At 37.5% G+C, this 12,298-nt stretch overlaps 1 protein-coding gene across 1 annotated transcript; it reads left to right on the top strand.

The window, feature by feature from the left end:
- The first annotated feature begins 433 nt into the window (after nucleotides 1-433).
- On the top strand, nucleotides 434-4,831 carry LOC104085073 (formin-like protein 1). The gene is made up of 4 exons (XM_018766978.3): nucleotides 434-2,295; nucleotides 2,387-2,586; nucleotides 3,102-3,346; nucleotides 3,809-4,831. Exons 1-4 carry the CDS (start codon nucleotides 593-595, stop codon nucleotides 4,613-4,615), a joined length of 2,955 nt encoding a protein of 984 aa, XP_018622494.1. The 5' UTR covers nucleotides 434-592; the 3' UTR covers nucleotides 4,616-4,831.
- The last annotated feature ends 7,467 nt before the right edge of the window (nucleotides 4,832-12,298 follow it).

The following is a 12,298-nucleotide window of genomic DNA, read 5'->3' as shown; positions in this document are numbered from 1 at the left end:
ACTATAGGAAACTAAATAGGCTTCATTACTCTTTTTTCCCCTTCAAAATCCCACCTTAAACAGAAGGCATATAACTAATCACAGCATTTAAGGAACAGATAAATGTAGCCTAGTCAAACATCCTTTACTATTAATATTACTTGTATAAAATAATCTTGTAATGAGATCAATACCTTAAATGACATCATACTCTCCTGACAAATTGAAAAGAAAGCAGCAGTATTTACTATTTACAATAGGCGTTGTTTGAGTGCGGAAAATGAGTAGCAGAATATTAGCTGGATGCAGCCACGCACGTACTGCTCCACTCATTTCTCTCTAATTACTCCCTTAATCATCATTTTCTCTTTCACACACACACACACACACACTCTCTCTCTCTCCGTTTCTACCTTTTCACACTCTCAATTACTACTCCGAATCCATGCAGCAGATGCTGCTGTGCTGACTGATGCAGATCTCCACTTTTCTCTTTCTTTCTCTCCTCACAATGCTTCCAATTCCTCTTAGCTAATTAGCTACATTTACTCCTCTCTCTCTCTCTCTCTCTCTCTTCTCCCCTCTCCCTTTCTTCCCCACACCCACCACCGCCATGTTATCCTCCTTCTTCTTCATCTTTCTCCTCCTCTTCTCAGCCACTGTCTCCGCCCAAAACCGCCGTATTCTCCACCAACCATTTTTTCCGGTAGATTCACAACCGCCATCTTCTTCACCCCCTACTCCTTCTGCACCATCACCGACTAGTACTACTACTCCCAAATACCCTTTTGACTCTTCTACTACTCCTAATAACAATAACAATAACAATAATACTCCCTTTTTCCCCTCTTTCCCTTCTCCTCCCCCCCCACCTTCCCCTTCTGCTTTTGCTTCTTTCCCTGCTAATGTATCTTCTCTTATCCTTCCCCATTCCGCCAAATCCAAACCCCTTTCCTCCAAACTCATCGCCACCGCTATCATCTGCGTTGTCGCTGCTGTCCTTGTTCTCTCACTCGCTCTATTCTTGCACAGCCGCAAGCGAAGAAATCAAGCTGCTTCTACTAGTGATGCTAAAACCCAGAGATCTAATAGCAGCACTCACTTCAATTATTCTAATGGTAATAGTAATAATGGTAATAACAGCAGTGGTGGTAACCGCAGTCATATTCCTAAGCTACAAAGACCATCGCAGACCAGTTCGGAGTTTCTCTACTTGGGTACTATGGTCAGTTCACATGGTGGAATTGATGGGCCCCACAACCCTCCGCAACGTCGTCGTAGCGGCAACGTGACTAGTGTCCCAGCTTCGAGAAAAATGGATTCGCCGGAGATCCATCCATTGCCGCCGTTACTTGGACGGAATTTGAGTCAAAATTATGGGAATAATAATAATAATAATGCAGATGTAATATCGGGTAGAACTGAAGAAGATGAGGAGTTTTACTCTCCAAGAGGATCTTTGGACGGCAGAGAAAGTTCGATCGGAACTGGATCGGCGTCACGTAGGGCATTTGCCGCCGTTGAGGTGGAGAATTTTGGTGGTGGTTCCAGGTCCAGCTCATCTTCTTCTTCGTACTCGTCTTCCAGTTCCGGTTCGGGTTCACCGGTTCGGTCTGTATCGCTGAGCATTTCGCCGCCGGTGAGTTTTAGTCCGAAAAGCTTAATGCCTAAGTCACCGGAACTGGTCGCTATTCATACTGCTCCACCACCTCAATATTCTCCTCCACCCCCTCCGCCTCCGCCTCCGCTTCCGCCGCGAGCAAATTTTGTGCCGATATTGGTCATGGGGAATGAATCTGATTCACCATCTCCTCCCAGTTCATCATCACCGGAGAGATATTCAAGCAGAAGCATTGACTCTTCGCCCCGAAGTTTCAATGTTTGGGATCAGAATCTTGAATCTCCGGCGAGAATCGCCAATCAGATACAGCAGATTGAGCCATTTTTCGTTGCCCCACCACCACCGCCCTCACCGCCTCTTTCGATTAGTATTCCGGCTAGTGTACCGCCTCCGCCTCCGCCACCACCATGTAAAAATTGGGATAGTCCAAAAACTCCAACACCACCAACTTCAAAGCCACCATCTAAGCCTCCAGTTCTTGTAACTCCTTTAAGGCCTATAGCACTTGAAAGTCCAGTATTGATTTCTCCAATGGATCAGTTGCCTTCTAATTCGGAACCCATTGAGAAGAATGAGCAGAAAATAGAAAACGAGGAAACTCCTAAACCAAAGTTAAAGACTTTGCATTGGGATAAAGTAAGAGCAAGTTCTGATCGAGAAACGGTGTGGGATCAACTCAAATCAAGTTCATTTAAGTAAGGATAATCTAAACTCTTGTTGTTGCACTAATGTTTAAATGCTCCTCATCTTTTTGTTGGGTAATTAAATATAGCTGATTATTTGCAGATTGGATGAAGAGATGATAGAAACCTTGTTTGTTGTGAAGACTCCAACTTCAAATCCAAAAGAAACAACTAGACGCTCTGTTCTTCCCTCGCAGAGTCAAGAGAATAGGGTACTTGACCCAAAGAAGTCACAGAACATTTCAATTCAGCTTAGGGCACTAAATGTAACTGTTGAGGAAGTATGCGAAGCACTTTTAGAAGGTATTCTTCTACTCTGTTTTTTTTTTGGACTTATAAATTATAATTGAAAAATGACTCGGATGATAGAAATGCCAGTTTATTGTTGCTTGATCGCTCTCGTGCTACAGAAAAGATCTTTTACTTGCTGCTGAATTATCATTCAGTTCATATGTGCTTCTGGTATTAAACAATTTACCTGCATTGATGTTACTAGTATAAATGAACATAGTGTAGACATTCACAATATACGTGACTAGTTTATAGGTGTTCAAAGGGTAATTTGGCATTTGCTCCCTGGATTTCAGGGTATTAATTCTAATTAGGATATAGCATCTCACCTTATTTAGTTCTGGTAAAGCATATTGGTGTGTCTGTTCCCAAACCATGTCCACAGCTCTACATTTCGGGTTTTCTGCTTATTGTTGCTCTTTACCTTCAATAAGATGATCCTTTTTCTAATTCTACTTTTAGGGTGCAAGCATATCTAGAATATATAATGTTTTCGGATTTAGAAATGAAGTACATTCTTTTTTCAGGAAATGTTGATGCCCTAGGGACTGAGCTCCTTGAGAGTTTATTGAAGATGGCTCCATCGAAAGAAGAAGAACGCAAGCTGAAAGAGTATAAAGATGATTCTCCATTTAAGCTTGGGCCAGCTGAGAAGTTTCTCAAAGCAGTGCTTGATATACCTTTTGCATTCAAAAGGGTAGATGCTATGCTGTACATTTCAAATTTTGATTCTGAGGTTGACTACCTCAAAAAGTCATTTGAAACTCTAGAGGTAATTATTTCAAGTCATGTTTTGCTTCTAGTTGTATATTGAGTTCTCTAAAAATCACCAAACAATTCTGAGTTTTGATTTGACAGAAGAGAGGTTTTTGTAAAGTATTGATGTATAACAAGCCAATAAGAAAAGATGCTGGTACCTATGATTAATGAGACTCAAAAATAGCATCTGTGATTTTGGAAGGAAGTGCCTATGCATTAGTATGATAGGACATCTAATTGTTGGACTAGGGAATAATTATGTATTTTAACTTGGACTGTTGGAACTTGTGATAAACTAATCATGTACTTCTCTCTTGAGCTATGGAATTGCATGCTAATTGAACCAAGTCAAGTATTCATACTATGTTTATTATAAGCTCACACAAACCAATAGCAGACTGGGAAGTCTTTTCTTAAGTTTTTATGAGAAGTCTTCTTGGAAATTGTAATCCTTATAAGCTTTGCTACTCGACAGGCTTCTTGTGAAGAGCTGAGAAGTAATAGAATGTTCTTAAAGCTTCTGGAAGCAGTGCTGAAGACTGGTAACCGCATGAATGTTGGGACAAATCGCGGTGATGCACATGCGTTCAAACTGGATACACTGCTAAAGCTTGCAGATGTGAAGGGAGCTGATGGGAAAACATCCCTCTTGCATTTTGTGGTACAGGAGATCATAAGAAGTGAAGGAGCTCGTCTCTCTGGTGGAAATCAAGATCAACAGTCGACCATTAGTGATGATGCTAAGTGCCGGAAGCTTGGCCTCCAAGTTGTTTCAAACCTTAGTTCAGAGGTTATAAATGTTAAGAAGGCTGCTGCAATGGATTCAGAAGTGCTTCATAGTGAGGTCTTAAAGCTTTCTAAAGGGATTGGAAACATTGCTGAAGTTGTCCGATCAATTGAAGCAGTTGGATTGAAGGACAGCAGCATAGAAGAATTTTCCGAGTCCATGAGAAGGTTTATGAAAATGGCAGAGGAGGAGATCATAAGGCTCCAAGCCCTAGAAAGTGTCGCCATGTCATTGGTGAAAGAAATAACTGAATACTTCCACGGAAATTCAGCCAGAGAAGAGGCTCACCCTTTTAGAATCTTTATGGTGGTGAGAGACTTCCTAATGGTTCTTGATCGCGTTTGCAAGGAAGTTGGGATGATAAATGAACATACAATAGTTAGTTCTGCCCACAAGTTTCCAGTTCCAGTAAATCCAACTCTACAACCAGCCATTGGCGGGTTGACTGCAATAAGGCAGCATAGTTCCTCCGACGAGGACAGTTCACCCCCTTAATAACGATATTAGCTTATAGCAGGCAGAACCCTAGATTTTTGTTTTTGGCCAAAACCAATGTAATCTACTACTATAAAGGCCATCTAGGAGTTTGTCTGAGACTGTCATGTAATCTTTTTTTCTTTTGTTTTTAATTTTCTATTTATATAGTTCATTGTACAAGTTCTGGAAATGTATCCATTCCCGTAGATATATAAAGAGCATTTCTTTAGCAAATATCGAAGGCGTATTGCCAGAAACATTTTATGTTTGTAAGATCAGAACCTCCAAATCAAGAATGCAGGAATTGGGAGTGCTATTTGTAAAGTGAAACAATTTGAGTGTTAAGGTTAGGGTTGGTGGTGAAAAAGGATACCTCCAACCAAAAAAAGAGGAGAAAAAAAGAAGAAACTTTTAAAAATTAACATTGTGAGCCAGCTGTGTAGTGGTTGCCTTCAACTTTATTTGACCGTTGGGTTCAAAAAGAATTTACCTTACAGAATTATGAGAAACAAGAAAGCATGTTTGCATAATGCGAGCTCGCCACGGATTTTAGGGAGAGAAAAGCTAGATGCCCTGTTTTCTAAAGATGCATTTGTGTATTGTATAATGAGCAATGATTTTAAATTATATTTACTAACAGTGCAAAAGTTGCAAGTATTCAACTGATTTTGAGGGTGTTTGGATTCGCTTAAAAAATGGTCAAATCAGTTTTAAAGTACTTTTTAGCTGGTTTGAGTGTTTGGTAACTTTAAAAATAGTTTTTAAGCCCAAACAAGCTAAAAGCAACAAGTTAGGGAATCCCAACTTATTTTTTTTTAGAGAAAATCTCACTTTATACCTATTAATCCCAAAGTATTTACCCTTTAATACCCATGCCCAAACTATTTGCTTTTCCTACCCATACGGCCCAGATTATTTACGTGGCCCACCCATTAGCGGATTTTCATACCCGGCCCAAGCTATTTCACCCAGCAACCCATGCAATTAATGGATTTCTATACCCACCGTCATTTAATGCCTCTGTTAATTTGTCTTCGTTAACGCGATATAGTTAGTTTCAAAACCTACATAGCCAAACCATAAGAAACCTTATTTCACCCAACATTTAGTGATTCGACTTTTGAATTTTTTCTTCAGATTTCGTCTTGTCTCTTTATCTAATAGTAATTTCTGGGAGAAATTTTTGGATGTGAAAGTACGTTTTAGTAAAAGTGAGTTTTCAAAATCATAGAAGTTTTGTATTTTTCTTTATACTTTTGTGAATCAATATTTGTGGTTTATTTTTTTCACTATGGGTCGAAAGCATTGTGCGCGTAGATGGTGGCGTCATGCACAACATCATTTTTCAACCCAAGTAGTTGCTGAATCAGTTGCCTCAGCCATGTCCGATCCTTGTTTTTCATTATTTTCCGATTCTCCGTCTGTGTTTAGTCCTAACTCTAGCAGTAGTCGTGTTGAAAACACAACTGAAAATATAAAATTAGTGGGTGGAAAAGGCAATAATATTGATGCTTCGTCAGTCGATGGAACTCCCTACCAGTGATTACCCGAAATAAATTCCGAATCAGTCATAGCAGGTGTTGCGGTGAATGATAAGGGAAAAGCTAAAGTTGTTGAGGATTCCGAGTTAGGGGAAGCCGATGTAAATCTGTGCCTGACACAGAGACTCAACTAGTCGATGTTGATTGTAGCGATGGTTCTCAAGTAAAGAAGAAAAATATTGGTGTGGCACCCAAGAAGGTAATTTTCTTAAAATTACGATCTGTGCTTTTAACATATAGTACATTGTTATTTTTTGATTTCCTGATATGCTTTTGTATTATATTATAGTTATAGTCAGTTGTGGGAACTGGGAACGACCCCGTACAACTGTATATCCTGTTGGTATAGCTATATAATATATTGGTATCATATGTTTGTTGGAACCTCAGTTGCGGGAACGACCCCATACAACTATATACCCTGTTGGTATCAATCCTTTTTGGTTGTATTAACTTTCTTTAATTGGTATGCTATCTATTTTTTCTTTAATAATAGTAGTATAGTACAATATCTTAAAATACTTTATTATATTAATATGTGGTACACTATTTTTTTATTTTTCTCTTTATGCATGTGTGTTATGTAATAGTAGAATAGTCATATATAGTTGGCGAGAATTAACCAGTAGAACTGTATAACTTGTTGGTATAATTATATGTCATATTGATATCGTATGGTAGTTGTAACATTTTTTGATTGTTTTAGCTGCATTTTTAAGTGAATTCTATTTCTGAAATTATTTATATGATCGTGTTTTGCATTGTTGAGATTTCCTTATGCCTATGGACATAGAGTATGTGTGTTATGTAATAGTTTTTATAGTTATAGGCAGTTGTTGGAACAATCCCGTACAACTATATACCCTGTTAGTATAGCTATATACTATATTGGTATATTGGTATTATATGTTTTTGGATCATTTTTTGACTGTATTGGCTTCATTTAATTGATACACTATTTGTTTTTTCTTTAATAATAGTAGTATCGTACAATATCTTGAAAATACTTTATGACTGCATACCTTTTTGATTTTTCTTTTTATACATGTCTGTTATGTAATAGTAGTATAGTCATTTATAGTTGCTGAAAATTAGCCAGTAGAACTGTATACCCTGTTAGTATAGTTATATGCCATATTAGTATCATATGGTAGTTGTAACATTTTTTGTTATTTTAGTTGCATTTTTAAGTGAATTCTATTTCTGAAATTATTTATATAAACATGTTTTGCAGTGTTGGGATTTTCTTGTGCCTATGGACATAGATTATAAACCAAAGGTAGATTGGGATACCAACTGCAATGTCATTCGTCTGTTGAAAGAGAATTTTGAAAAGAAGCAACTTCGGATGTTTAAGAAAATATACTTTGGATATGTTTTGGATCTGCCACCAGTTATTGTGCAGATTTGGGTTGTGCACCATTTACTTATTAGAGAAGTACATCATGAGGTAAAAAATAAGATGCGGTTTGTAGTGAGTGATTCTAGGTTGCGCTTTGGTTTGGGTGAATTTGCACTCGTTACTGGACTGAAATGTAAGGGTAATACAAGTATAGAGAGCATACAAGAGAATAGGCTGATTTTAAAATATTTTGGGACTGCTTCTGTGACATTGACCCAACTAGTAGACTGTTTTACAAAGAAGAAATAGGAGACAAATGATGATGCGCTGAAGATAGCAGTTCTTTATTTTGTGAACAACTTCTTACTTTCTCTGCTCAAACCAAAGGTTATTTTATGGTCTTATATTGAATTGGTTGAGTGCAGTGATTTTAATAATTATCTCTGGGGTATCGATATTTATAACGTTACAATCGACTCGTATTCCAACAAGTTTCAAGATAAGCCTTCTTTTTACAGACTCGGTGGCTTCCCGTTGGCTTTATAGATTTGGTTGTACGAATGCTGCCCAAGTTTGGATGGTCACTTTACTGATCATATAGGAAACAAATTTCCACGAATTCTGAATTGGGTAGTCAAAGGTCAAATACATAATGAGCGAGTTGCTTTGCGAATGTTTAGCTTGCAACGCGAGCAAGTAATTTTCTCATACTTTTATTGCATCTTTTAATATTTTGGTACAATAGTTTAGTCATAGTTAGTTGTAGTAATATCCCAGAGTAATGATATACTCTGTTGGTATACATGTATACCATATTGATATCATATGGTAATATGGATCTTTTCTGCTACTTATACTTTTATTGCTACTTATACTTTTAATTTTCTCATACTTTATTGAATTTTTAATGTTTTGGTACAGTGTTTTAGTCACAGGTAGTTGTAGCAATATCCCAGAGTAATGATATACTATATTGGTATACATGTATACCATGTTGGCATCATATGGTAATAGGGATATTTTCTTCTACTTATAATTTTATTGCTACTTATACTTTTAATTTTCTCATACTTTTGTTGCATCTTTTAATGTTTTGATACATTAGTTTAGTCACAGGTAGTGGTAGCAATATTCCGGAGCAATGATATACTATGTTGGTATACATGTATACCATGTTGGTATCATATGGTTATAGGGATCTTTTGTCTTTCCATGTTTTGTTATCATTTCTATTTCTAACTAGTGTCATTAATAATTGCAGCTAAAGAACATCACCCCAACTGATGCTGAGAAGCAACTATTTGATGTGGGTGGTCTAAACTTTGAAATCGAAGTTTATTGCACTGACAGTCAGCCTGATAGCTTTCAGGTTTTTGGCACTCAATTGCCAAAGACACAAAGTATGCATCAAAGTACTGGAGGTGATTACAAACCTACCAATGCTGAGAAAATGAAGGAGTTACAAGGTTTGAAGCTTTTTGTAGAGACCAAGTTTGAGGAGGTGCTTGCAACTATTGGTAGGCAATCAATGAAACCAGAGGGAAATTCAACGGTATTGTTCTTTTATATAATATAATGCTATAGTATATTGTTCAAAGATGCAATATGTGGTTATAGGATACTATTCCATTCTTTACTTTTAGTGCACATAGTATTCTTGTAATATACATAATAATAAAATTATTATTTTCCTTATTTTCAGCATAAGCAACAGGATAATTATCCTTACTTTGGTGAGATGCACAATGATTATGACCAGTTTTGAAAGGGGCGACAGTGGGAATGGTCTTGTAGTTATTGGAGATAGTACGCCCAAAGCGCCTTCTAGTATGTAAATCACAGATTTGGTTGTTTATTATTTTTTTTTGCTATTATTTTTTGAAAATAGTACTCTTGATTATACTTTTATATGTTTAGTGTCTGGTTTTGGTGGTGTTGGTCGAGAGGGTGGTTCCAGTGGTGTTAATGTGAAGAACGTCACAGCAAGGCATGGCGTAATTACTGATGATTTGCGTTCTGGTAAAATGTTGTGTATGCAATTTTTTTATTCTTTTTTTATTTATTTAACTTTATGTATTTGTGCGTTCACTAATCTTTTTAACCCTTTTCAGCCCCTTTGTAAATAAGCATGATCTTAGCTTGGATTCTGACTTTGAAATGTCTGCATCTGCAATTGATCAAATCACCGCCACTACACAACATGCAAAATATAAGCAGCCATCTCATGATGTTAAAAAGTCTGGACCTGCTCCGTTGCCATTAGGAATCGCTGCACATACACTACCAGATGTTGTTATATTAAGTCTAAAGTTCCTCCTTTACTACAAAATACTGCTCCACAGGGTATGATTTTTGATGTTACTAATTCTGAAGTTGGTATGTAAATGAGAGATTTTTGATAGTTTTTTAATTTAAATAGTGATGTTGATAATGCTTTTATATGTTCAGAATCTCGGGTTGATGGTGTTGGTCAAGCGGATGTAGGTGACAGTAATGTGAATTTGCCTTCTGGTAACGTCTTATATATATAACTTTTCATTCTTTTTTTAAAAATTTCTTAACTTTGTATATTTGTTGATTCACTAGAATTTTATAATTTAAGCTACCTGTCGACACGAGGGTGATCTTGACTTAGATTCTGTTTGAATATACTGATACTCAAAATGATCTAATTGCTTCCATTACACAAGGAGGGAGACGTAATGTAAATCAATCTGAAAATGAACTGACAACTCGTGATGTAAATAAGTCTAAACTTGATCAGTCGGTATCAAGAACTGTTGTCCAGACACAAACAGATGTTGAAACAACTCCTGCAGGTTTCACACGGAGAAGGCACCCTGCAGCTGTAAAACAGTCGCCGTATAGGAATGACTAGCAATCTGGTGTTCATGCAGTTGGGGGATCTTCGAAGGTTATCAAAGGAAGATTTTTATTTATAAATGACATTTAAGTGGCTGTTGATTATAGGCTTATGACTACATTCTCAAACTTTGTTGAAGTAGACATGCAATTGGGAGAGTGCATATTCGTTTTCATGTATTTTTCTTTTCATATTTTCTTAATATTTGTTGATGTATTTCTTATCCATATCTTCTTTTATACGAAATAGGGAAGTGTATTTACTTCGTGATCGAAAGCTGGACCCTTGTTTTCACACATCAAACTATTCTGGCAGACCACTGTCTAATTCGGTATGTGTACGACTTTTTATTTTTGTTTTTGTATTAGTTCATGCATATTGTTAATGTTAGTCATGTTTTCTTCCTCTTTTTTTTTTTTGCAGGACTTGAATATTATATTTTACTATCTTAGGAAGAAGGCAAAATATGAAATTAATATGCCAATCAAAGTCACAAGTACAGATACTCTTTTTAATAATATCATTCAAAGGGTTTATATAGAATTTGTAAATGGTGGGAAACAAGATCATTTGATTGATAGATCAAATGATCTCATGGAGTACATGAAATGATTTAGGATGCATTGCAACACTCCATGGCACCAGGTTGATCATGTCCTCTTTCCAATTAATTTGGCAGAAAAGTGGCATTGGATATTGGGGTGTGTATCGTTCCATAAGAAATATTTTTATGTAAATGACTCTCTACATAGTCGAAAGCACAAAAAAGCTATTCAAAAAGTGGCAGAGGCATATGTTGTGTTGATACCCCTGTTTCTAGTTAGCATTGAATTTTATAACCAAAGAAGTGACTGTAACGACCCGGCCGGTCGTTTCGAGAGTTATAACCCTGTTTTCCCCGTTCCTACTTCTTTTTGTGTTATTCAGCTATATTATGTTATATCGGGTTAGTTAGTTCGAGTCCGGAAGGAACTCAGGGTGAAATGAGATACTTAGTCTCATAATTGAAACTTTTAAGATAGAAAAGTGGATCGGATATGGACCTATATGTAACCGACCTTGAAATTTAATTTTGATGATTCCAATAGATCCGTATGGTGATTTAGGGTTTAGGAGCGTGTCCGGAATATTATTTGGAAGTCCGTAGAGGAATTAAGCTTGAAATGCCGAAAATTTTATTTTTTAGAAGTTTGACCGGGGGATTGACTTTTTGATATCGGGGTCGGAATCTGATTATAAAAATTGGAATACCTCTGTTATGTCATTCAGGACTTGTGCGCAAAATTTGAGGTCAATCGGACGTGATTTGATAGGTTCCGGAGTTGTTTGTGGAAATTAGAAATTTCAAAGTTTATTAGGCTTGAATTGGGGTGTAATTCATGATTTTAGCGTTGTTTTAGGTGATTTGAGGATTCGACTAAGTTCGTATGATATTTTAGGACTTGTTGGTATATTTGGTTGAGGTCCCGAGGGCCTCGGGTGAGTTTCGGATGGTTAACGGATCAAAAATTTAACTAGAACAGCTATTGCAATTTCCTTCTGTTGGAAATTGCATCTGCCCAGAATCGAGCCCAGATCGAGCTCAGGGTCGATGGCCACGATCGAAGCCCAGATCGAGCTCAAGGTCGAGGGTCACGATCGAAGGCATGATCGAGCCCAGGGTCGAGGGTCATCGAGCTCAAGGTCGAGGGTCACGATCGAAGGCATGATCGAGCCCAGGGTCGAGGGTCACGATCGAAAGCATGATCGAGCTCAAGGTCGAGGGTCACGATCGAAGGCATAATCGAGACCAGGGTCGAGGGTCATAATCGAGGGCCAGGACCGAGAACCAGGATCGATGACCTCGATCGAAGGCCAAGATCGAGGGCCAAGATCGAGGCAGAACCGAGGATGTCTGGGCAGAATTATAAAAATCGGGGCTTCGTCCCATTTGCCATTTTTGACAAATTGGAACT

The sequence above is a fragment of the Nicotiana tomentosiformis genome, chromosome 1, assembly GCF_000390325.3.
Source record: "Nicotiana tomentosiformis chromosome 1, ASM39032v3, whole genome shotgun sequence".
In the NCBI taxonomy this organism is placed as follows: Eukaryota; Viridiplantae; Streptophyta; class Magnoliopsida; order Solanales; family Solanaceae; genus Nicotiana; species Nicotiana tomentosiformis.
This window is presented reverse-complemented; position numbering and strand designations above follow the sequence as displayed.

Excerpts from the sequence above, each read along its gene's own strand:
- LOC104085073 (XM_018766978.3), top strand. The coding sequence starts at position 593 with ATGTTATCCTCCTTCTTCTTCATCTTTCTCCTCCTCTTCTCAGCCACT. Across the intron at positions 2,587-3,101 it reads ATGCGAAGCACTTTTAGAAG|GAAATGTTGATGCCCTAGGG; the intron begins GTATTCTTCTAC and ends TTCTTTTTTCAG. Across the intron at positions 3,347-3,808 it reads AGTCATTTGAAACTCTAGAG|GCTTCTTGTGAAGAGCTGAG; the intron begins GTAATTATTTCA and ends GCTACTCGACAG.